General features: G+C 37.3%; 4 protein-coding genes across 6 annotated transcripts; 3 read left to right on the top strand and 1 right to left on the bottom strand.

Annotated features, from left to right (window-relative positions):
- The first annotated feature begins 1,073 nt into the window (after nucleotides 1-1,073).
- On the top strand, nucleotides 1,074-2,610 carry sod3b (superoxide dismutase 3, extracellular b). Of its 2 annotated transcripts, none has more exons than XM_079852823.1 (2): nucleotides 1,074-1,260; nucleotides 1,846-2,610. In XM_079852823.1, the coding sequence occupies exons 1-2, from the start codon at nucleotides 1,141-1,143 to the stop codon at nucleotides 2,455-2,457; spliced, it is 732 nt and encodes a 243-aa protein (XP_079708949.1). In that variant the 5' UTR covers nucleotides 1,074-1,140; the 3' UTR covers nucleotides 2,458-2,610. The 2 variants fall into 2 exon arrangements, with proteins under 2 accessions (XP_079708949.1, XP_079708950.1); XM_079852824.1 differs by having other exon boundaries at nucleotides 1,125-1,260; nucleotides 1,827-2,610.
- A 632-nt stretch (nucleotides 2,611-3,242) lies between these two features.
- Nucleotides 3,243-10,225, top strand: aip (aryl hydrocarbon receptor interacting protein). Its single transcript, XM_079852812.1, has 7 exons — nucleotides 3,243-3,389; nucleotides 4,154-4,336; nucleotides 4,476-4,664; nucleotides 4,802-4,978; nucleotides 8,513-8,654; nucleotides 8,870-9,102; nucleotides 9,227-10,225. The coding sequence occupies exons 1-7, from the start codon at nucleotides 3,291-3,293 to the stop codon at nucleotides 9,230-9,232; spliced, it is 1,029 nt and encodes a 342-aa protein (XP_079708938.1). The 5' UTR covers nucleotides 3,243-3,290; the 3' UTR covers nucleotides 9,233-10,225.
- Nucleotides 10,226-10,309: 84 nt separating this feature from the next.
- Nucleotides 10,310-17,640, bottom strand: cdk2ap2 (cyclin dependent kinase 2 associated protein 2). Its single transcript, XM_079852853.1, has 5 exons — nucleotides 17,121-17,640; nucleotides 16,692-16,846; nucleotides 16,163-16,254; nucleotides 10,729-10,849; nucleotides 10,310-10,415 (listed from the first exon to the last, which is right to left on the bottom strand). Exons 2-5 carry the CDS (start codon nucleotides 16,744-16,746, stop codon nucleotides 10,348-10,350), a joined length of 336 nt encoding a protein of 111 aa, XP_079708979.1. The 5' UTR covers nucleotides 16,747-16,846; nucleotides 17,121-17,640; the 3' UTR covers nucleotides 10,310-10,347.
- On the top strand, nucleotides 16,282-24,307 carry lgi2b (leucine-rich repeat LGI family, member 2b; the record flags this gene model as incomplete). Of its 2 annotated transcripts, XM_079852794.1 has the most annotated exons (9): nucleotides 16,282-16,413; nucleotides 20,529-20,610; nucleotides 20,804-20,875; nucleotides 21,071-21,142; nucleotides 21,329-21,400; nucleotides 21,864-21,935; nucleotides 22,035-22,204; nucleotides 22,642-22,806; nucleotides 22,902-24,307. In XM_079852794.1, the coding sequence occupies 9 exons, from the start codon at nucleotides 16,395-16,397 to the stop codon at nucleotides 23,717-23,719; spliced, it is 1,542 nt and encodes a 513-aa protein (XP_079708920.1). In that variant the 3' UTR covers nucleotides 23,720-24,307. The 2 variants fall into 2 exon arrangements, with proteins under 2 accessions (XP_079708920.1, XP_079708919.1); XM_079852793.1 differs by lacking the exon at nucleotides 16,282-16,413 and having other exon boundaries at nucleotides 20,414-20,610.
- Between the last annotated feature and the right edge of the window lie 936 nt (nucleotides 24,308-25,243).

The raw sequence follows: 25,243 nt of genomic DNA, 5'->3' as shown, positions 1-25,243 counted from the left end.
GCGGACAAGTATTGTCATTTTATTGAAGTAAAATAACTGACTGGAATATATATATATGAAAACAATAAGTTTTCATGTCAATATTAATTGTCAATAAATATAATAACTTCAAGAATTTGAGATTCAAGATCGACCGTGTACGATTTAAAAAAAAAAAAAAATCTAAATGATGACCAAGACAGTTTGTCATTACTTAGACTTTCATGACTTGTCACGTCATAGTATGTCCGAATTTAGACTTTTTATGTCATAATAATGATGAATTACAAAAGCATGTTTATTTTTCTTATGTGGCGGAAATGGACTTCAAGAATTTGAGATTCAAGATCGACCGTGTAAAACAACGCGCAAGCTGAGAATGAGCCCCGTTCTGTAGATGTACGCGTGTACTACACTTGTGTAACTATTTCATTGACAAACGGGGAATGCAAGCTCCACGCTCCGTCACTGAGGACATCTTAGCTCTGATAGGCTGCGCAATCCGCCGCTCTGCGCTGAGTGTGCAGGACATCTCTGCCCAGTGTCCGGGGACTTTCCCCTAAGCAATGATGGCGAAACCAGGTTCCCCGCAAGTAGCTTAGAATACAAGTTTTCAGGCATGCGCATTAATAACTACCGTGGCCCAGGAGATATATAGAGCGGAGTTCAGCGATGCGTTTGCATGACGGTGACACGGTGGCGTTATTGCTTTACATTCATTTCAATAGATTGTTTTATAGAAGAGTGTGATATACCACTACAAAGACATACAATAATTGCGAAGCAAGTATATTGCGATACATTGAATTACCTGGTCCTGAAGTGAGGACTGAGACGTCATGTAAATGAACCACATACGTCACGTCGAAACGTCATGCGAGCGCCTCTCTCATTGGCTCTGGGTAAGCCTAAACAAGTTGTTTTGTTTTTTTAACTTTACGATAATATCTTAAATACTCAAAATATATAATACTTTCATTTAAAATGAAACCTTTTCCCTTCTAAAACATTGATGGAGGACAAACAAGAGGGAAAAAAATTCTTCTATTATGATCTTCATAGGCCTATGATTCATACGATTTATTTGCGCAATGTGGGCAGACATGAAATTTGATCCGTAGAAGGAGTGCAAGCATTAGCCTATAATTTACTAAATGTGAGATGTTTACGCCCCTGAGTTATGCAAGTGTAAAACAACAACCTTCCATTGTTTCACGCGTAGGAACACCGATCGTTTGTCAGTTAAAAGTTATTTTTTTTAAACGTGACGTCACACGAGAGGTAAGTAGCTGTAGTAGAATCTACTTGTGTGCATCAGCATAACATGTAACGATACAGATTTTGTTTTTGGCGATTAGCAACGACGAGGCGGATGGTATTGTTTAGGATATTTGAACATTTTAATTAATTAAGACCATTAAAACCAGTAAGGCGAGTGGTACACTCTTCTGACACTAAAGGCAAAAACTGTTTTTTCATGCATCGGTCAATTTTGAGATGTTGGACTATTTGGCTAAGTGTTGTTTCAAATTAGTGGAAAGAAAATGCCTATTTGCATATTTAAATATAACATTTTAGAAAACTATAGTAATACAAATTTTATTTTTGTAATTCTTAATGTTATCAGTCAACTAGGGAAGTATGGTCATATCTATTAGTTATTTTTTCACATATGGTGTCATGCCTTAAAGTTCATGTTTGTATATACACTTTTGTGAATATATGGCTCAATAATAAGCACATAGTCCATGTTCAACATTGCAAAGAGTGTAAAGAAACAGAGTGTTGATGTTAAATGCATTGGCTCATTGTATAATTTGACTTGGCTTTTTGATTTTTTAATTAAGGTGTTTTGCTTTGCCGCAGAGAAAAGAAGAAATGAAAAGCTTCTACATTTTACCACTTCTAGCATTTTTGCTCACTTGCCATGTGCACGTTTGTGGGTCACGCTCAGCTTTGGCATATGCTTCATATCCAGTTCCCTCAGCAGTGTACAGTGATTCCCATCAGGCCGTATGCAGAATGCGCCCTAACACTGGACTAGCACCTGGCATGCCTCATGTGTATGGTCACATTCTTTTCACACAGTCTGGCCCAAAGGACAAGCTGAGCGTGACTTTCAGGCTGTATGGTCTCCCTGTCTCCAGTCAGCAGCCCAGAGCGTTGCACATTCATGAGTACGGAGACTTAAGCAAGGGCTGCGGATCTACAGGAGGGCATTACAATCCCCTCAGCGTGAACCATCCACAACATCCAGGGGACTTTGGGAACTTTGTGCCTGTTAATGGGAAGATTCGTCACTCCCAGGACTCCAATGCAACACTCTTTGGGACTCTCTCAATACTTGGCCGGTCTGTTGTCATTCATGAGGGGCAGGATGACTTGGGCAGAGGTGGCAATGTGGCAAGCTTGCTGAATGGCAATGCTGGAGGGCGACTGGCATGCTGTGTTATTGGACTGGGCAACCCTGAAATTTAATAGAAAATAATATACAATACATTTTGAAGTATTTATCAATCGAATATCTGATACACTTTGAAAATGTAATTGTAGAATTGCACTAATTGGTCTAAATGTCTGCTTGCTATTATATCTTCAACACTAAATAACCATTAAACTGAATTCATTGGCTTTTTAGATGTCTTCATTCTTTAAACTTGATCTATGTTAAGTATTTTTTTATGCTTCATTTAGTGACATAACTAACTCAACTAAAGCAAAGAATAGATCCAAAATAATAACACAAAAAAGAAGAATAACAATAATAAAAATTAATAATGCATTTTCAAAGTTAATTAAATAAAAACAGAATTAAAGAGCTATAGGTGTATTGAAGTCTAACTAACATCACTAATTCCAAAACAAGCACAAAAGCCTCTAAAAAACAGATACTTTTTTGCTGTGGTGCTTCTTTACGCCGTCCAATGCTCCGATATAGGGCTACTGATAAAGCTAAAATTTATTTTGGCCAACAACATTTATGAATATGATGTTTACCTAAAATAATAAATAAATTACGAACAGAACAAATGTTATTTTCTACATATTTGACATTTATCTAACAACAACAACAACAACAACAACAAAAAATCAGCCCCAGAAGAACAATTCAGTGCAAATAGTCAAAGAAAAGATGAGAAATACTCTCAGCATTCAAAAACACAGATGTCAAAACAATATCTTATTTTTTTATAACCTGCTTTGTTAAGTTATGAAGTGTTTAATGTGAACCATGTCGTTTCGCTGCTCACAGCAGCGCCATCTAGTCTCAACAGACTAAGGGACACTATTCTTCTACATCTTCAAGAAGAATGGAGGAACTTGCTATTAAGCTCATAGCGGATGGCATTCAGAAAAAAGTAATCTCTCCCGGAAAAGGAGAGATTTCCACGTTTCCTAACGGAACAAAGGTAATGTAACGTTCAGGACACATTTTACAGCAATGAAATGTCGAGACGGAGAACAAATGTATTATTTTTAACGTGTCGAACTCTACAGATAGCGAGCTAGCTAACGTTAGATTCACCAGTTTTGACGTGTAACGTTACTATGGGCTTGAATTCGCCCGAAAATTCCCCGGAAGTCATGCAGTGGGTTATGTTAAGTATCGCATTAGTACTGTGAGAATTTGTACTGTTTTATGAGCTGTTTTTACAAGGAGGCCCAATGTATTCAGATTTAGCCTTTAGCTAACGTTAAACATCGGGATGGAGACCTGATGTTACAGACCATCAAGGAGGACTCGCAGACAATATGCGTGTCTTTCTGTTTGCATTTTTGGCACTGAGAGGGGAAACAATTTCCATCCCTTCTGAATGACATCTGAAAGCTAACGTTATACGTACGTATAATAACAGCAGCGTTTCAACTGCAATATCATGTAACGTTAGCCACTGGCTACATTTTATGAAATATCAATAAAACTTAACCTGTCAAGCCTGACATATGAAATAATAGTCAGAAAAATGAAATGGAAAGAAAGAAAGAAGATTTGCATATGTGGGCAATAGTAAGTAAAAAAAAAGAGATGTCTATGTTTTTGCCCTGAGAGCTTGTTGGGCTCAACATTTAGAAATATTGAATCAAACAAAATGTCATAATGCAACAAATATCAGAGGAATAAATTACATGCGTTATAACAAATTAATATTCTTTTATTTTTATCTCTCAAAAGGTCAAGTTTCATTACCGCACTAGTCTTTGTGATGGCACTGTGTTGGATGACTCCAGGACAATGGGAGGTAAGAGTAAACCTATGGAGCTCATACTGGGGAAGAAGTTCAAGCTTCCTGTGTGGGAGCAAGTGGTTACCACAATGAGAGAGGGTGAAATTGCTGATTTCACCTGTGATGTAAAGGTTAGTGACCTGTTAATTATTTTCTGCCTTATAGTAATATGTAAATATCTATGAATAACTATGTATTATTCTTTTAGAACATTAATTTTTGGGGATTCTTCGGCTCAGTACTGATTTGTTTTTGTTTCTACTGTAATAGCACACAGCTCTCTACCCCATGGTTTCTCTGTCACTACGCAACATCAGCCAAGGAAAAGACCCACTGGAAGGACAGAGACACTGCTGTGGAGTAGCTCAGGTTCACGCGCATCATTCCATAGGTCACCACGATCTGGATAAGTTGCAGGCCCATCCTCAGCCTCTAGTTTTTACTCTGGAAATGCTTCAGGTGAGAAACAGTAGCATGGTATCCTTTTTTAGAGGTGTTGACTGAGCTATCATAATAAAACTGCCTAATTTAACAACAAAAATACTTGAATTACAAAGCGTCTGTTTCATGATTCTCTGTGTAATCATCTTCCTAAGGTCTTGCCCCCCGGCTCCTTTGAGTTGGAAATATGGGCAATGACAGATGAGGAGAAACTGGAGGCCATACCGCAGATCCACGAAGAGGGAAATGTGCTATTCAAGAGTGGAGATATTGCAGCAGCTGCTGAGAAGTACTACAATGCTATAGCCTGTCTGAAGAGCTTACAGATGAAGGTTAGTCTTAATAGTTGCTAAGCATTGAAGTGTCATGAAACCCCTGTTTTATTACTGGTCGTTCACACCTCTGATTTGAAAAAGATTAAGGAAATGGGCGTGCAGAGCTGTGGAAAAGTGGGAGTGTAGAGGGTGGGAAGAGAAGGGAGAAAACAACCAATAAAACACAGGCCTACAACACACTCATTAAACAGACAAATGAATATTAAAATATGAGCGGAGAAAGAAAAGCACAACGGAGTTGAGGACGCCTTGATCTATTTAAAAAAATGTGAACCTATGACAACAAACTCACAAAAGTCTTATCATGAACAATATCATTATTATCATTCCTAACAACTATCATGAACAAATCAAATATGTTTTAATAAATTATTCTTAGCAATATCAACAAATCAGCATTACAACTTTGTAGATCTATTGGTCTATATGAAAAATGAGGTAGAACATTAAAAAATCTAATAATATTTACAATATTTAAAAAATGACATCAGTTAATTTTTTGTCCATTCCTCTTTGACTTTTCGGCTTTAAGTTTCTTCAGTGTATTAGAATTAGTTCATGATCAGAAGTACCACTGTATCAGTGTCCTTATATGCACATATATATACAGTAGTCAACAGGCCCGGGGTGGGTAATTGGGAGAATTCCCGGTGGGCCGCTTCAGTTTTGGGCCGGTCGAATAATTTTTTTTTTTTTTTTTTTGTGCACATTTGTCACGTTAGTTAGTTACATTAGGCTACACACGTTCCGCATTCTGACACCACAGCGCGCAGCCTCTGCATGGGTTGTACTATGTGAGGGAGTTCTCCCCTCCCCTCCTATAGAGTTGGTTGGGTCCATAGCCCGTCTTTTCCAAAACGTTTTCTCAGGTAGGCTACCGCGGCACCGCCTACCGATAGCTGGGCCGGCCCTACCGTAACGGTACGCGTCAGGGAGGATGGATGGGAGGAAGAGGCCAGGAGGTATGGAAGCTTGTTTCCGCCACAGAATAAAACATTTTAAAAGATAATTGCAACTTTTTGTCTCACAATTGCTATTTACATCTCGCAATTCTGATTTTATTTCTCAGAATTGCGAGATATAAAGTCCGAATTGCGTGAAATAAAGTCGCAATTGCGTGTTATAAAGTCAGAATGGCAAGATATAAAGTCAGAATTGCGTGAAATAAAGTCGCAATTGCTTCTTATAAAGTCTAAGTGAATTATTATTTAACCTTTACATTATTTGTTAACCCATGGTATTAATACAAACTACACAATAGTAAGAGCTGAACTGTTGCTTCATTTATCCAATTTGGAAAAAGTGCTAATTTGGAATTCCACCATGGAAAAAGTGGGCCGGTCTTGGGCCTGAAACTCCCGGGCTGAAAAGTGGCCCCACTCCGGCCCTGGTAGTCAACATTTTTAAGTGGATCAAAACCTTTCATCAAAGTTATACATGAATTTTGAACATTTTCCGTTCTTGTCTTAGGACAACTGTGATGAACTTTTTTGATCCACTTCAAATGTTGACTACTGTATTAGAAGAGACATTATGAAATATGTGCACACACACAGACAGTGCTGGTTCATGTTTGGAGCATTAGAGAATATGAAATATGTCCATAAAAACTTGAAACACACTTGCTCTGGTCCGGATATGAACTGTGATCTGTGTTGCGAGTGTTGTTACATGTTAAATATCGTTACAGTCATATTTTTTCATGTGTTGGAAGTCAAACTCCAGCTCTGACCGCATTGTGGGAAAAATGCAAACAACACTTTTGTGTTGCTGTACCGAGAAAACAAACCCTTGTGTCCGAACTTGAACAGGCTACAAGAATGAACAGCTCTGAAACTCTCTTTTGCAACATTTGAATTTTCCGCTGTAATGCGATCTCATGCATAATACAAAGCAGTGATTGGATTAAGAGTTCATACTCATGAATAAATGCAGAGAAAAGCTCTGAAAGTGATGACGTAGATGCGTACTCTACAGCCAATCCCCACTCCCAATTAATGCATAATGCATTAATGCATTCAATTTTGCTTTTTAAACCAGAAAACAAAACTGCTCCAAAAATGTAAAAAAATCGCTTTTCCCTTAATAATAATAATTAAAGCACCTGTGCTACTGTTGTTTTCAGTGAAGTACTGTACATGTTTTTTTTAATCAAACGTCTTTTTATTAAAACATATAATTTAATACAATTCACTTGTACATTCTGAGATTTTTTCCATAACTAATTAAATAAAAAAATAAAAAAAATAAAAAAAAAGATAAATAAATAAACAGTAAACTTAAAGTGGTAAAACATTAGAACAAGGCAAAGCAAAGTGGTACAACATTAAAACAAGGCAAAGCAAAACAGGACAAATAGCAACAATTTCAAGAACGATTAAGGGGGAAAAAAAGAAAAAAAAAAGACGGCTGACCACGACCCCCACACTATCCCAAACCCCCTATCTGCCCATCTAACCCTTTCCCATGTATCACCACCCCACCTCGTAGAGACCATCACTCAAAAACCGTTACAATTGTCATATATCGTGTGTTAGGATGCCGACTGTTGTACTGGATTTGTAGTTTTTAGGTATGATATGAGGGGTTTCCATGTTTTATTGAATAAGTTGAGCCTGTCTCTCAGCGTATACCTTATCCTTTCTAAATGAAGTGTGTTAGTTAAATCCTCATATGTTAACATCTCAAAAAATGCTGTAGGGTTTCATGACCCTTTAAAACTTACACATTACCCTTGTTGAAGAACAAATGTATCCTTGAAGCATTGCATGCAATATATCGGCTGCACGTTTAATGGTATTTGACCACAAATTGTTATTCTCAAACTGATTAAGCAAAATAATCTGAGATATTGGCCCGCTGCTTATTTATCCTAAAACCTTTTTCTCATTTGACATTTGTTATCTCGCATTTGGTGTTGGTTGCTAGATTTCAAGAGATTTAAGTCCCTCAATTAGAGCTATTCTCTTAAATTGATAGAGTTTCCTCTCAGTATTTTTCTTAATTGAACATGGTTTTTCTGCACTGCAAAAAAGCACTGATGATCTGAGAACACCTTCATGAGCATCACTTGCGACTAAATCTGCAAGAAAACTTACTTAATGACGAAAACAAACATGAATCTCACAAGTTGTTTGCGATTGCTAAATATATGCACTTGCACAACCCGTGCATTATCATGTAGCACCAGCCAACAGTGTATTATATTCCTTAAAGGCATAGTTCTCCCAAAAATTTAAATTCCATCATTTACTCACCCTCATGTTGCTCCAAACCCGTAAGACTGGATTAGTTTTACTATCTCTTTATGAACTTTTTCAAGTGAACACTTTTTTTGTACAAAAGTGGTAGTTGCGTATCTGTCTATGGACAGAAAGCTCTCAGATTTCATCAAAAAAGATCTTCATTTGTGTTCTGAAGATGAATGAAAGTCTTATGAGTTTGGAACAACATGAGGGGGAGGGTAATTTTTGGGTGAATTATCCCTTTAAGATTCAACTTTTACTTAAAACATATATTCCCTGTTCAAAGGAGCGTCCGGGTGATGAGCATTGGATCAAACTAGATCTCATGATCACCCCTCTCCTCCTCAACTACTGCCAGTGCAAGCTTCTGCTGGGCCAATACTATGAGGTTTTGGACCACTGCTCTTCTATCATCAACAAGTACGAGGGTAAATATCAAAACAAATAAAATCACATGTACTTTGTACTTACAGCTAGGCATCTCAAAGAAGTATTTCTTGTAATTTCTTGGTCCTAAATCTTTGAGGGAATTAAAAGCTGCACTAATGTTGTTCTTTACAAACAAGCTACAGTTAACTTGAGTACCATGAGAACCGTTTTATTGCATTTCAGATGCCCATACTCAGTCTTGTCTTTCTCACAGATAATGTGAAGGCATATTTCAAACGAGGGAAAGCTCATGCAGCGGTATGGAATGAAACGGAGGCAAGAGCTGACTTTGCCAAAGTGATTACATTGGAACCATCACTTGAAACGTCAGTTGCAAAGGAGTTGAGAGCAATGGAGGAACGCATTCGGGAAAAACAGAAAGAGGAGAAGGGACGCTACAAAAACCTGTTCAACTACAGCGACAAAGCCTCTGCTGCAGCTACCACGGTTAGTTTAATCTCAAATGCGACCTATGAAGAATCTAAATTAGGGTGTATGTAACATTGTTAAACAGCAACAACAACAAAAAAAATGCCCCATTAAGTAACCTGTGCTATTTTCCTCTTTTCAGGGCTGAAACAAAGGTTGTCCAATTTTCCATTTATAAGGAGATATGCACTCTGATAAATGTATCCCTCACAAGTTTATTTAGCCCTTCATCCCCTTATTGTTCATCATGTTTTATTAGTATATTGACATACAAATGAAGAGTGCATCCAGTGCATAGCTTTGAATGGCCTGGCCATCCATTTATCCCTGAGAGTTACCCATCATTTGTTGAAGAATGCTCATTTTCATTGTTATCAATGGGATCTGCAACTCCTGTGAACCAGGAATGGGTAAATGCCAGCCTTGTGTATTCACTTTTTGGATATTGCTGATGGAAACTTCACAACCCAGTGCATTATGGTCAGTGCTCTTTAACAAGGGCAGTCTGAAAGAAACAAAGCTGAAAGACAATCTGATGATGATAAAATGGGATTGCTATGACTATATATCTCCCCCTCCCCCCATTTTTGCGTTATTCTTTTGTATTTATAATGTTTATTAATTGTATTGCTATTACCCTTATTGTCTTATGTATACTACATTTTAATCTTGAAAGATAAAGGAAATAAATATGAAATGTCAGGCATTAGAAGGCCTGTGAAATATATAAGTGAAAGACACATTGTTAACACTGTGATAGATGTAAAAGAATATACTTCCCCCATCAGTGAAACAGAACACGTATACTCGTTCACATTTTTGCGTAGTTAATAATTGTCACAGTTAAACCTATATATGTCACTACAAATAAAAATATATTTTCAAAGTGCTTTTTAAATACATGTTGCTGCAGCTAGTCTGCATTTATGTTGTGACCAAAGCCAAATAAAGTTATTCACCCAATTTTTTAAACAAGCAGTTCTTGCATGCAGTGGAATTAAAAATCTGACAAATTGATTGATTTATTATTTTTTATTTAAATACAGAATTGCAAAAATTGGGCTTAAAAAATTTCTAGGCTAATCGCAGTGACACTACATGAGGTGTACATCTGGGAGATAGCTATGCATGATGGACAAATGTCGTTAAGAAAGATAGAAAGAGATGGTGTTGTAAATAGCTTGGCAAAGAGAAGGGGCAAGTCTGTGAGAAACAGAACAATGAGGAGACAAGTACCGGAGGGAGGGAGGGTGTGTGTGTGTGCTATGTGCGAGCACTTCGCTCTGTCTCCGCTAGACACTCCCTGACAAGAGCACGTGCGTGGATGATACCTAAAGAAAGACAGAAACACATATCAGCCATTTCAAAGGTCAATGTTTTGAAGCATGATAGACCATTTGCTAAAGATCCAAATATACAAAATTACTACATGTCAGACACTAGATGGCAACTTTTATATGTAATGCAACTTCAATAATTAATCTGAATAAAATAAACGTTGCAAGTCTTATCCCATGTGAAGAACTGAAAAACTGAGTGAACTCTATCACGACTGTCCTTAGGCTTACATTCCTCCAGAGGGCTAAACGTCACTGACTGTTACAAATGTGCTGCATGCACTTTATTCAGAAGGGTGTGGTGTACCTCTCTTCAGTCTCTCCATGGCACTTTTGCTGCCAGCGTAGGTAGGACGAATTTCACGGCTCATCTCCTCAATGACGGAGAGCAGCTCACTATACGTAGATCCCTGGGACACTTTAACTGGCTACAGAAAACAAGACAGGGCTCGACATTAAAGCTTGTCCGGGAAAAGTGGGGGTAAGTGGGGGTGAGTGGGGGTGGGGTGGGGGGTTCAGAAGTAACAAGTGAAAGAGAATTTTACTTGCCAGACCAGACAAGTAGCCTGATTAAAACCTCAATAAAAAAAAAAAACTTGGGAATCACCAATGATTCTGATTTTATTTAATTTAGTGGCGATTGATAATGGATAGTACTGTACTGACTGACTGTAACACGGTTGCACTGTTGAGGCTCGTGCAGCTTCTCGGAAAAAAAACCCAGCGCACACACAAAGACACTTAAAGGGATAGTTAACCCAAAAATGTAAATTCTGTCATTTACTCAACCTCATGTTGTTCTGAAACCTGTATGAATTTATTTTATGTGGAACATAATAGAAGATATTTTGAAGAATGTTTGTAACCAAACAGTTGTGGGGCCCCATTGACTTCCATAGTATTTTTTTTCCCCATACTATGGTAGTCACTGGGGCCCCACAACTGTTTGGTTACAAACATTCTTCAAAATATCTTCCTTTGTGTTCAACAGAAGAAAGAAATTCATACAGGTTTGGAACAACTTGAGGGTGAGTAAATGACAGAATTTACATTTTTGGGTGAACTATCCCTTTAACATACTGTGGTAAAAAATTCAGTTTTTATATTTATAACATCTGATATAGTTAAGCAACATCACACAATCAAGAGTGCAGTTTTCCTGAATACCATCACAATTGAAAATGTGACACTGATTTCATATTTCAATAAACAAATAGCCTAGTTAAAATTAAGTCACTTACATTTTACACACAATATTGTCTGTTTTTGTTCTGTTTGAGCAGCAAAAATATTTCCAGACAAAGATCACAGCAGAACCATAGCGCATCTCACAGTAACAGTCAACCGTGTTTTCATTACTGATCCAGTGTTTAACAAATCGGTTGAGTCAAAGATTCAATGACCCATTCTTGAATGAATCAGCCGTTTGAACCAATCGTTTGAATTAATGACTCACTCATTAAAATGGTCACCTGCCGCCACCCACTGGCTATTTAGTTCATTTCTTATTTGTATATTAAAAATATTTTTAAAACAATCTCATAACATTATTTAATGCAGTTGGAATTTTTCAATTTAAATTATTTGATTTGATTGGTAAGAGTCCTATAGTGTCTTATTATTTTAATTGAATTTATTGATAAAATTTAAGATTTTATAATAAGATTAGGGGGGGAAATGCCCTCAGGGTAAATATCACAAATAGGCAGATTTAAATATGTCAAAGCTGATAGAACACTGAGAATATTGCTTCAGAATAAATTATATTCAGAACACAAAAATCCTATGCTCACTGTTTATTTTTACTATCAATACTTAAAGTTTTTGTTGCTTAATATTTTTGTGGTAACCACACAAAATTTTCTTTTTTTTAAATGAAACCTGTTCCCTTAAACTTCCTATCACAGAATCCTAAACTTTTTTTTAGCACCGTTTACACAAAAATAGTATGCAGCAAGCTGTTTAACGTTAATAATAAGAATCATTATTAATATGTAATTGAGCACCAATAATAATTTATACTGATTTGGTGCTCAATTCTCATCATGTGATTACATGATACTGAAGACGGGCTTAATGGCTGTTGAAAATTCAGGAATAAAGTACATTTAAATAAATACATGCAGTTTTGGTGACCTCTTTTAATAACGTAAAAAAAAACATAATTATTCCCAACTTTTGACCGGTAGTGTTCGTGTGTGCGCGTGTTGGTGTGTACATACATGTGTACGTACATACATACGTACATACATACATACGTACATACATGTGTACATACATACGTACATACATGTGTACATACATACGTACATACATACATACATACATACATGTGTACATACATACATACATGTGTACATACATACATGTGTGTGTGTGTACATACATACATGTATGTTGTATAAATAAAAAAAAGTGTGTATATATATATATATATATATATATATATATATATATATATATATATATATATATATATTTTTTTTTTTTTTTTTTTTTTTTTTTTTTTTTATACAACATGCATGTATATGTATATACACATACATATATATATATATATATATATATATATATTAGTGGTGGACCATTATCGGCGTTAACGTGCTGCGTTAACGTGAGACTATCGGGCGATAAAAAAAAAAATATTGCCGTTAATCTATTCTCAAAGTTGGGTTGGGAGCTGGGTCTATATAGTACAAGCTATGATGACTTTCACCTTGATATTTTAGCGCGGATTCTGTTCGGTGTTCAGTACGCATTTTCAAACCGAAAACGAACCGTTGGACTATTTTTCCTGCCGGAAAATTTCGTTATTTCAAATGTAGGCTCATAATGTAAGAGACGCTGGCTCAACCACAACATTGTCCGACATCAAACGGCAAACGTAATGTAAGCGGAACGAAACTGAGCTACTCGTTATTGTGTGGTTGACGGACCGTTGTTTATCAGTTTGGACCAAAGCAGCGCGAGCCGATCTTGATCACTGTTAGCCTACTACACAGCGCTGAGCGATCCAGTAAATAAATCATTTGAATTCGCTACTTAAGTAATAACATTGATGCGAGATCTAGTGAGAAACATTCACATTTCTCCGTTATTAACGGATCAAACAGTGCGTGGAAGCCAGGAAGAAACATTGTGCCATGAATGAACTATCCAGTGTCCACAGATCTGCAACATTTACCATGGATTTACTGTAGTAACACTACAGTACTGCAACCATGGAAGTTTGGCAGGAATAGTAGGCTATAATACTTTCAAGTAACATTACGTTGGATTTATTTTGACATTATGAATAAAATTGCTGCCCTCAAATGTTAATCTGAACTAAAAATAGACCTTTGTTTATAACTACTACAATATTAGGCTACATTTCATTTTTTCCAAGGAGCTGTTTTGTTTTATATGCTCATAAGAAGAGTCTATTATAGCTCCATCATTGCTCAAAGTAAAAAATAAAAATAAATAAAAATTCATACTTTATGTTAGTTTTAATTAAAAAAAATAAAATCTCTGGCATTTCTTCTTCAAGTTCTTTTAAATGTCACTTTGTATTTAAGAAACACGTGCCCTTTAGTCATTATTTGGGTAGCACACATATTCTGAATGCCTTCGGCAGAATTCAAATGAGCCATTTTAATCTAGATTAATTCCAAGATTACAGTGAGATTAATCTAGATTAAAAAAATTTAACTATGCCCACCACTAAAATATATATACAGTGAGGAAAATAAGTATTTGAACACCCTGCTATTTTGCAAGTTCTCCCGCTTGGAAATCATGGAGGGGTCTGAAATTGTCATCGTAGGTGCATGTCCACTGTGAGAGACGTAATCTAAAAAAAAAAAAATCCAGAAATCACAATATATGATTTTTTTAACTATTTATTTGTATGATACAGCTGCAAATAAGTATTTGAACACCTGTCTATCAGCTAGAATTCTGACCCTCAAAGACCTGTTAGTCTGCCTTTAAAATGTCCACCTCCACTCCATTTATTATCCTAAATTAGATGCACCTGTTTGAGGTCGTTAGCTGCATAAAGACACCTGTCCACCCCATACAATCAGTAAGAATCGAACTACTAACATGGCCAAGACCAAAGAGCTGTTCAAAGACACTAGAGACAAAATTGTATACCTCCACAAGGCTGGAAAGGGCTACGGTTGGAGCAATCATTAGAAAATGGAAGAAGCTAAACATGACTGTCAATCTCCCTCGGACTGGGGCTCCATGCAAGATCTCACCTCGTGGGGTCTCAATGATCCTAAGAAAGGTGAGAAATCAGCCCAGAACTACACGGGAGGAGCTGGTCAATGACCTGAAAAGAGCTGGGACCACCGTTTCCAAGGTTACTGTTGGTAATACACTAAGACGTCATGGTTTGAAATCATGCATGGCACGGAAGGTTCCCCTGCTTAAACCAACACATGTCAAGGCCCGTCTTAAGTTTGCCAATGACCATTTGGATGATCCAGAGGAGTCATGGGAGAAAGTCATGTGGTCAGATGAGACCAAAATAGAACTTTTTGGTCATAATTCCACTAAACGTGTTTGGAGGAAGAAGAATGATGAGTACCATCCCAAGAACACCATCCCTACTGTGAAGCATGGGGGTGGTAGCATCATGCTTTGGGGGTGTTTTTCTGCACATGGGACAGGGCGACTGCACTGTATTAAGGAGAGGATGACCGGGGCCATGTATTGCGAGATTTTGGGGAACAACCTCCTTCCCTCAGTTAGAGCATTGAAGATGGGTCGAGGCTGGGTCTTCCAACATGACAATGACCCGAAGCACACAGCCAGGATAACCAAGGAGTGGCTCTGTAAGAAGCATATCAAGGTTCTGGCGTGGCCTAGCCAGTCTCCAGACCTAAACCCAATAGAGAATCTTTGGAGGGAGCTCAAACTCCGTGTTTCTCAGCGACAGCCCAGAAACCTGACTGATCTAGAGAAGATCTGTGTGGAGGAGTGGGCCAAAATCCCTCCTGCAGTGTGTGCAAACCTGGTGAAAAACTACAGGAAACGTTTGACCTCTGCAATTGCAAACAAAGGCTACTGTACCAAATATTAACATTGATTTTCTCAGGTGTTCAAATACTTATTTGCAGCTGTATCATACAAATAAATAGTTAAAAAAATCATACATTGCGATTTCTGGATATTTTTTTTTAGATTATGTCTCTCACAGTGGACATGCACCTACGATGACAATTTCAGACCCCTCCATGATTTCTAAGTGGGAGAACTTGCAAAATAGCAGGGTGTTCAAATACTTATTTTCCTCACTGTATATATATATATATATATATATACCAACACGCACACTACCGGTCAAAAGTTGGGAATAATTATGTTTTTTTTACGTTATTAAAAGAGGTCACCAAAACTGCATTTATTTATTTAAATGTACTTTATTCCTGAATTTTCAACAGCCATTACGCCAGTCTTCAGTATCATGTAATCACATGATGAGAATTGAGCACTAAATCAGTATTTTTTTTATATATATATATATATATATATATATATATATATATATATATATATATATATATATATATATATATATATATGCACATACATATATATATGCACATACATATATATATGCACATACATTAAAGGGGTGGTATAATATATATATATATATTCCAATTAAAAACAGACACGATCCACGGGGAATAATTTCAAGATTGCAAAAAAAGTAAAATCCCACTGTTATCATAAACTTAACTTACTTGTACAAAGCCCATTGATGGTGGACCAAAGTCACTAAATGCTGGTCTAAAGTTAGAAGAGGAGGCCAGAGATGGAGATGAGCCACATGATCCTAAAACCAGAGAGCAATAGGAAGACCAATCACAAACCATGAAAATGTCAAAAGGCCAATTTCAACCAATGACATCTTGCCACCCAGTGTGAGTATGGAAGGAAGTGAGGAAAGATACAGCCAAGATCGGATGTGATGGTATGGCACACTCACATATGGGTAAGACAGCACTTAGCCTTTAAGCATAAACGCGGTAAAGTGCGGTTAGCAACACACTATAACACATTTATGTAATGAGCAAGACAGATGGCTATGGCTCCTTTAACTCCTCCCCCTTTATCCGTGCCTCTGACCTCTTTTACAGTAGGTTCACTGACCCCTTTCCCCGGGATTAAAAACGGTGCATTTGAAAACGTGATAGACACAAATTACCCCATATGCGAGTAAAATGTATGTAAAAAAAATCATGAATGAAGAGAGAGCACAATGAAACTCACCTGGTGGAGTGTGGTTGGAGCCGGTGGGTGCGGGGGCGATCGGCTTGTAACTCATATTTACACCGCCGTCGACTGTAGCCTCGCTTGATGAAAAGTTTCTTCTTATCTTCTGAATGTAATCTCGATGGGCTTTGGTATCTGAAGCAGGGACGATGCTGGCCAAATGTAAACGCAAAGAGCAGATATACAGATAAGTATAAGAGGTGGGAGACATGGTAAAGGCTAGCGGACAGAAAAGACGGTCCCCTCTTAACTTAACCGGCTTCAAGCCCTGACTCTGTTTAAATCGCCTGCCATTGATAGACTTTTCCACTATTTTCTGCTAGGGTTGAACAACGAACATTTTCAAATAAGTGCGAACATTTGTGTGTAATAAAGAGTGGAGGATGTCTGTAGTGGTATATGAAAGGTAAATTTAACTATACCCACCTCTTCCGCGAAATCGCTCGACAGCGACACGCGCTAAGTATCCAACAAGCCGACAAATGAAACAAACAACAACCGTAAACACTTCGCGATATGTTGGACAGTTAAAGGTGGTTTCTGGTCGCCGGTTTACACTTGTTCGAGGAGGTAAGCGGTGAATATAACGCACGGGAATAGTTTCTCTACGCGGAGGTGTCGGTTCTTCTCCTCTCTTCCTGCGCGTGCTAGCCTGCTATGTTATTTTCCCATGATACTCGGCAAAAAGAGTGACTGCGTCATCAGGCACGCGCCTTTGCCCTCTCTTTCTTCCACAATGAAGATTCCATTCTGGAATTTTCTTGTTGAGGTGTTTGGAGAGAGTGTGCTACAGTAAGCCGGAGAAGCGTTTGAAAAATGCCTGACCCGTTGTATGATAATTTTTTTTTTTTTTTTTGTTATTTTCAGAATAAAATATAGCCTAATAGAATGGAATAGTGTTGAGACTGCTATCTGACTGCCTAATAGTAACTCCACCCACACACCTAATCCTAAATTAGGAGGAGCAGGGGAATAATCTGGCAGGGGGTCAGAATGTGGCACAACATGCAAGTACTGCATGCAATGTAGCCTACAATAGACTACACTGCATTAAACAACGCCATGTGCCATGCACATTTAAAAAGTTAGTTGAAATATTAGAATACGGTTATGTAAAGGAGATTTATTGAGTACTCGGACAGCCGTTTGAAATAAACTGTTTTTTATATTAATGGATGTTTTAGCTGTTAATGATATCCAGCTTCTGTCTGAGGGGAGTTGCTGTTATGTGCTGAGTTAGCTGGATCCGTGGTTATCTTTTTATATTGGTGTGTTAGATTATGTGCTGGGGGAGATCTGTACCCATGATCTTTAAAGCTTTAGTGACAATGTGTTAAAGGGGTGGTTGATTTATGATTTCACTTTTTTAAATTTAGTTAGTGCAGGGTTTCTCAAACTCGGTCCTGGAGGGCCACTGTCCTGCACAGTTTAGCTCCAACCCTGATCAAACACACCTGAGCAAGCTAATCAATGTCTTCAGGATCACTAGAAACTCACAGCTAGGTGTGTTTGATCAGGGTTGGAGCTAAACTGTGCATAAACAACATCTGCAAAGTTACAACGCTCAAAGTTCAAAGCAAAGGGAGATGTTTGCTTTTAAAGGGGTGGTATAATGCCCTTTTCACAAGATGTAAAATAAGTCTTTGATGTCCCCAGAGTGTGTATGTGAAGTTTTAGCTCAAAATACCCCACAGATATTTTTATATAGCATGTTAAAGTTGTCACTTTTTGAGCAAAAACGTACCGTTTTTGTGTCTGTCCCTTTAAATGCAAATGAGCTGCTGCTCTCGCACAGAGGGCGGAGCTACAACAGTTTGTGTCCTTTTACCTCAAACAAACATGCACTGGAAATTTCAAAAACCTTTAGCCTTTTATGTTCAAACCGAAGTCAGAAAGTAATCAGAAGTCAGTGGAGAGACTCAAGAAGAAGTAACATGTAGACAACATTTCTGAATGGTTAGTTGATGAATTTATGTATCTTATATGTTTAGTTATATTCTAGTCATTGATTAGCATATTCTGTCTTGATAATCTATAAATCGTGTTCAGAGGGTGGGTTATATTCAAATCATATTCAACCACCCCTTTAAAGAAATTGCTTTTTAAGGACTAGGCTACAACAAAAGGCTGGTAGGGAGTCGGGACTACATGACATTCCTCCCAGGTTAGTGACATCACCAACCCTAAAATTTACATAAACCCCACCCCCGGGAACGTGATTTATAGATTATCAAGACAGAATATGCTAATCAATGACTAGAAGATAACTACACATAAGCTACATAAATTCATCAACTAACCATTCAGAAATGTCCTGTTGCATTCTACATGTTGTCACTTCTTCTTGAGTCTCTCCATCATCGCCTGAATCCGGTTTGAACATAAAAGGCTAAAAGTTTTAGAAATTTCCAGTGCATGTCTGTGTGAGAGCAAGCTCTTGTAGCTCCGCCCTCTGTGCCGGGAGCAGCAGCTCATTTGCATTTAAAGGAACAGACACAAAACAGTGCGTTTTTGCTCACACTCAAAAATTGACAATTTTAACATGATATAAAAATATCTGTGGGGTATTTTGAGCTAAAACTTCACATACACACTCTGGGGACATCAAAGACTTATTTTACTTATTTTACAAGACATATTTACATCTTGTGAAAGGGGCATTATACCACCCCTTTAAAGTATTTTCTTTGCCGTACTAAATAGACAATGCCTGAATAATGTTTTAAAACAGACTAAGGTGCTGACTGGTTTCCGAATTTCCTTAGTTGTCAGACTGAGTTTTTTTTAAAAAAAAAATTTTTATGAGGTGGTCTGTATTGACTTGTCTGCAAATAGGCTATACCTAGGAATTTGCAGTCTGTTATGGTGACTGATTTGATGGACATTGATGTATTGGGAGTTTGGTCTGCAGGTAAAGCAGTTGAGAACCACTAATACTACCTACTTCATAGTAAGTGCCAGATTGCAGAGGTCTCTGTCATCCATTTAAGCACCTCCCCTAGTCACATATAGATAGAAAGCACTTACATGCTGAAATCAGATCTGCTTCTAAATGATTAATGGTATGCATACTGTAGAGTCCATTATTTGCTGTAATATTGAAGTTTATTACTGGTTGCCAGAGAAATTGTTGTAACTTATGTTATGCATCATATTTTACATTATGCATCTAGTTTAATATGTAGGGAAATATAGGACACAAATACAGCTTGAGCTTATCTTAATGTAAAGTAATGACCAAATGTCGGCAAAGCTATAACACAAGACACAGAGGCCATTCATTCAAAGAATTGCTGTGTCATTACCACATATTCCACTTTACCCACATGCTTTCATTGCTGAGATCATCTGTGCATTTTCAAACTTGCTCTATGCAGATGAAGCACAATTTTGCTGATATGACATTTAACTCAGGCCTATATAAATATTAATAGCCTGTAGCAAGGAAAAACAGGAAGAGGTGTCATAAAAAAATTATAGCAATAATTAGCACATTTTAAAATCATCTTAAGGCAAGGAGAAACACAAACAAAGAGTAGTGATATGATCTAATGGTTACAGTCTACTTTGAGTTGTTTTATTGAATTTGTGAGACCTCCTCCAATGGGACAGTCTAAAGCACAACTGCATCAGAGCTGCTGATTCTGGAGTCAGTCCTTCGTGCTGCAGTTCACTGTGCGGGACAGGGGAGCGTTTGGATTTCGTCTCCTCACGCAGCCATGGATCTTACAAACGATACATTTTCTTCCTTCCGGAAGTGTCTTTTGGTAACACTACTATTCATTTGTTCATTTCAACTGGTTCGATCAAAGCGAATAATCAAATGTCCTTCAGGATGCACTTGCACGACAGATTCAGTCATTTGTGTCGGTTCTTCTCTCATCCCCCGGACTATACCGAGTGACATCAACTCTCTGTAAGTGCAATATTATGTTCTCGTAACAATTTTTGGAGCGAAAATCCTTATAAGTATACAGTATCAAATATAAAGATGGTGCGACATCCAAACCTATTAAATATTTGTGTTTTCGAAACTGAACGCGCACGTACAGTACAAAAAAAAAAATGAAAGTGCAATATTTATTAATTTGTTATTATTCTTTTTTTAGGAGTATTGTTAATTGCAGTTTCCCAGACATCAAGGAGGCTATGTTCTCGCTCATGCCCTCACTGCAGTTAATGTAAGTGACTGCTGCATCACTTTATTAAATTTACCTGTTTATCTGCATTAGGAAACACACTATGTATTAAATTCAAGGCATGCTTTGTTATGTTGGAAAATTTAGGTCATTTCTGTACTATGGGACGGGTATTAATTGTGATAGTTTATGCATCATGGTAGGCTATTTCCTGGTATCTTTTTTCTCTCTTCTCAGTCTCCTTAGTTCTAATTCATTTTCTGAAATAAAGGAGGATGCATTCTCAGGGCTTCCTCATCTTGAGTATTTGTAAGTATTTGGACAGCTTTTCTGCAGTTACATTTATGATAATAAGTGATTACTTCTTTACATTATAATATTACTGACTAACTAAGATCCACATATTTGTTGGATATCTGGATCATTATCCCTGCAGAGTGATTGACTGAAATTCTTCGCGATGTATATTTTGTCTCATTTTATTCCTCCAACCAGATTTATCGAGGGCAACAAAATTGAAGAGATAAACAAATATGCCTTCAGAGGACTTCGGGATGTTACACATCTGTGAGTATATAACATGCAGCAAGGAAAGGCTAAGACATTGCAGAATGCATATTAATTTAGATTATATAGATTTATGGCTGGCATCATATATAATATTTAATTAAGTAGGTCATATATTTTTTTGTTTAATATTTTATTTTATTTTCACTACATAATGTGATACAGAATGCACATGCATAATGTATTTTCCTAATCTAGTTGTATAATAAACCTGGCATTGTGTACTAAGATTGTTGGCTCTTTGATGAATGCTTTGTTCCTCTTTTGTCACTTTGGATAAAAGTGTCTGATAAATGCATAATTTAAATGATCCACTGCTGACTGCTATTGTCTTGAGTATTATTAATTATAAGGTACTTTGGTGCCTAAAAATCCTGATTTCTCTTACATACATAAGTATAAACTATAAATAAAGTTTTTTTTTGCCTGTGTGTATTGATTCATTTCCTCTCTGTTTTTACAGATCATTAGCAAACAACAATATAAAAACATTGCCCAGAGGTCTTTTTTCTGATCTGCGCTCTTTGATTGAACTGTGAGTTCTTCAGTTCACTATTGCAAATGTGCACATGTAATCAACAACTTTTGCCAAGTAGATAACTTGTGTATTAATTACTTCATGTCTAATAAACAGAGACCTGCGAGGGAACATGTTCCAGTGCGACTGTGAGTCCATGTGGCTGATGCTGTGGTTGAAGCGATCCAATGCCACAATCTCAGATGTTTACTGCGCCAGTCCATCTGCCATGAAGGGTGTCCTGTTAAAGGATGTCCCAGAAAAACACAGCAAGTGTGTCTCCACAGGTAACTCAATTTCTGTTGCTCAGATATCTCATTTGAAATAAATGCTGTGAAAAGGAAGTTGCGATATTCTTTTCTTTCTTATTGTGAAACAAACTTTGATTCTCAAACATAAAAAATTTGGGGCGGGTCTTGATTTGATTGTTGGACTGTTGTGGTTTGCCATTGCCGTGATGTCATGTGAGTGACAGGTGTCCCGCCCTCTCGCCAGTAAACATGTCATCAGAGAAGAGAGGAGTCTCTGCAAGAGAAAGGGGAATTTATTTTGATTAAAGATTACGAAGGCACATGGATTTTTATTTTATTTTTTAATGATGATGTGCACAGTTAAATCATTCATAATAAATGCTGCGATATTACTTCAAAAACAAGAATTGCGAAATGCGATTTGTTCACACTTGTTTAATGACAATGAATGAATGTGTTTCCTTTCCCTTCAGATTTTGTTCAGCATCAGATAGTGAATACTCAATCCATGTCAGCAGACATCTTCTTTCACAAAGATGATATATATGTTGCTATGGCAGTTCCTAATTCAGACAGCTGCATAATCATGGAATGGGATCACATTGAGACAAATTTCAGGCCTTTTGATGAAATCACAGGTTTGACACTGTTAACTCCATAATCATTTGCCATATGTCATAACTATGAAAGAGTACAGAAGTTTATTTTATTTTTTAAATATATTATATTTCAGGACGGTCTGTTGTTGGGTGCAGGTCTGTTCTGATCAACGAGCAGGCCCTTGTCATTGTCTCCCAGCTCTTCGATGGCTCCCTTGTCTACAAATATGACCAAGCACAGAATAAGTTCACCAAGTTTCAAGCAGTTGAAATGCTTAATGTGTCCAAGCCAAATGACATTGAAGTCTTCCAGATTGGAGATGACTGGTTCTTCCTTATGGTGGACAGTTCCAAAGCTGGAATGACAACTCTGTTTAAATGGAACGAAACTGGTTTCTACCCATATCAGTTCCTTCATGAGTGGTTTCGTGATACCGATGCAGAGTTTATTGATTTAGATGGCAAATCTGTTCTCATACTAGTGAGCCGCTCCCAGGTTCCTGTTATCTACCAATGGAACAAGAGCACCCAAAAGTTTGTTCTGCATGATGAGATAGCAAATATGGACGACATTGTCAGCGTGAAGGCCTTTAGGATTAAGGACGTTCTCTACCTTGCCCTCGCCTGCTACATCGGTGACTCAAAAGTCATGAAGTGGACCGGCAAACACTTTGAAGAAGTACAGGGCTTCCCTTCACGTGGCGCCACGGTATTACAGCCCATCAAGTTCAAAGACCAGCACTATTTGATTCTGAGCAGTGATTATTCTTTTTCCCAGATCTTCAGATGGGATGAGGAGAACCAGAGTTTTATCAAGTTCAGGGATGTGTATGTTCAATGGCCACGCTCATTCACAGCACTGTCAACAGACCAGCGTGATTTTGTGCTGGCCACCAGTTTCAAAGGCAAAACCAAGGTTTTTGAACATATTTCAGTGGATTATAGCAAATGATGCATGTGCTGTTATTTGTTCCATCTGGTCAGATGCTAAAACAAAACTCTATCCCTCAATATATGCATACATTTAACCTTGATATTTATGAATGTAATGTTTTGTCAACAAAAAGGCTGAAACCCAGTGCACATCTCTATTCTATAGTCATGCAAAAGCTATTTATGCAACATTTTTGTATTAAAGTTTGAATAAATAATGCACTGCAGCTTAATTTATTCAGATACCTGAATGTCTGGTCATATCAGGGCCCTTTTAAATAATTTCATTGTGAAATATTAGGTTCACCAAAGGTAGGGACTCAGACTTCAATCCAAAAGACTGTGGACTTAAGCTAATTTAACCTATTGAGCTGGTTTGACTGTATGCAAGCATGTTATTGGTGCTGACTAGTGCTATTATTCAGCAGAGACCCTCAATGTTATTGCCTTTGATGAATGAAAGCCTTAGATTTATTTATTTATTTATTTTACAGAATCTTTTTGTCAGTTTTATAACTGTAGCTGGCCGAGCAATATAATGAATGTACATTTGAAAATATATTAATGATAATAAATAAAACAGCATCTTCTATTGATCTGCTCACTCATTCTTGTTGGTTCTCATTCACATGTATGCATTTTCAGTTTCTCACGAAGAAGCCAACTGCATAAATGGTTTAGCAGCTTGTCATGAATGCATCACTGTTCCATACTGTCAATATAAACACAGAACATAATAAGAAATAAGCACATTAAAATGGACATTCCAGATGACACTTTATTCCTTGACAGTGAGAAACTGCTTGTGTTCACAAGGATCACTTTACCAGCCAGTCAGCAGTATCATTCTTTGTGACAGAGCACTTAGGTGTGATAAATAAGACTGCATCAGCAGAATGTCACAGATGTAAGCACAGAAATTATGTGATGTAAGTTAGAGGCCTATATCTACAGTATATGATATTGTCTGCTGTGCATTATGTGCACATTAGTATTATTATAGGCCTATAGAGAGAGACAGAGCCTATAGTTTTACCTTAATATACCCAAAAATGAAAATACTTTTATTAATTACTCACCTTCATGTCGTTCCAAACCCGTAAGACCTGTGTTCATCTTCGAAAAACAAAATATTTTTGATGAAGTCGGAGAGCTTTCTGTCCCTCCATTGACAGCTATGCAACTACCACTTTGATGCTTCAAAAAGTTCATAAAGAGAATGTACAACTAACCCTTATGAATTGAGTGGTTTAGTCCAATTTTTCTAAAGAGACTCGATCGCTTTATGGACAGATTTAATTTAGGGTTTTATTCACATAAACATTGATAAACAGAAGCTCAACCGAACCTGCTTGACATGCAAGAACAAACCTCATTGGTTCTTAATGAGGCTCAGTTTTCACACGTCAAGCAAATATGCCTGAGCTTCGTTTACCACAACTGATGTGAGTTGATGAATGTTTGTATCGTGTCTTTTCAAAAAATTCGTACTAAACCAATTCATATGGATTAGTTTAACAATCTCTTAATTCACTTTTTGAAG

This window comes from Squalius cephalus (assembly GCF_949319135.1).
Source record: "Squalius cephalus genome assembly, chromosome: 2".
Classification (NCBI taxonomy): Eukaryota; Metazoa; Chordata; class Actinopteri; order Cypriniformes; family Leuciscidae; genus Squalius; species Squalius cephalus.
Note: the sequence above shows the minus strand (reverse complement) of the source record. Positions and strands in the feature narration are given on the sequence as shown.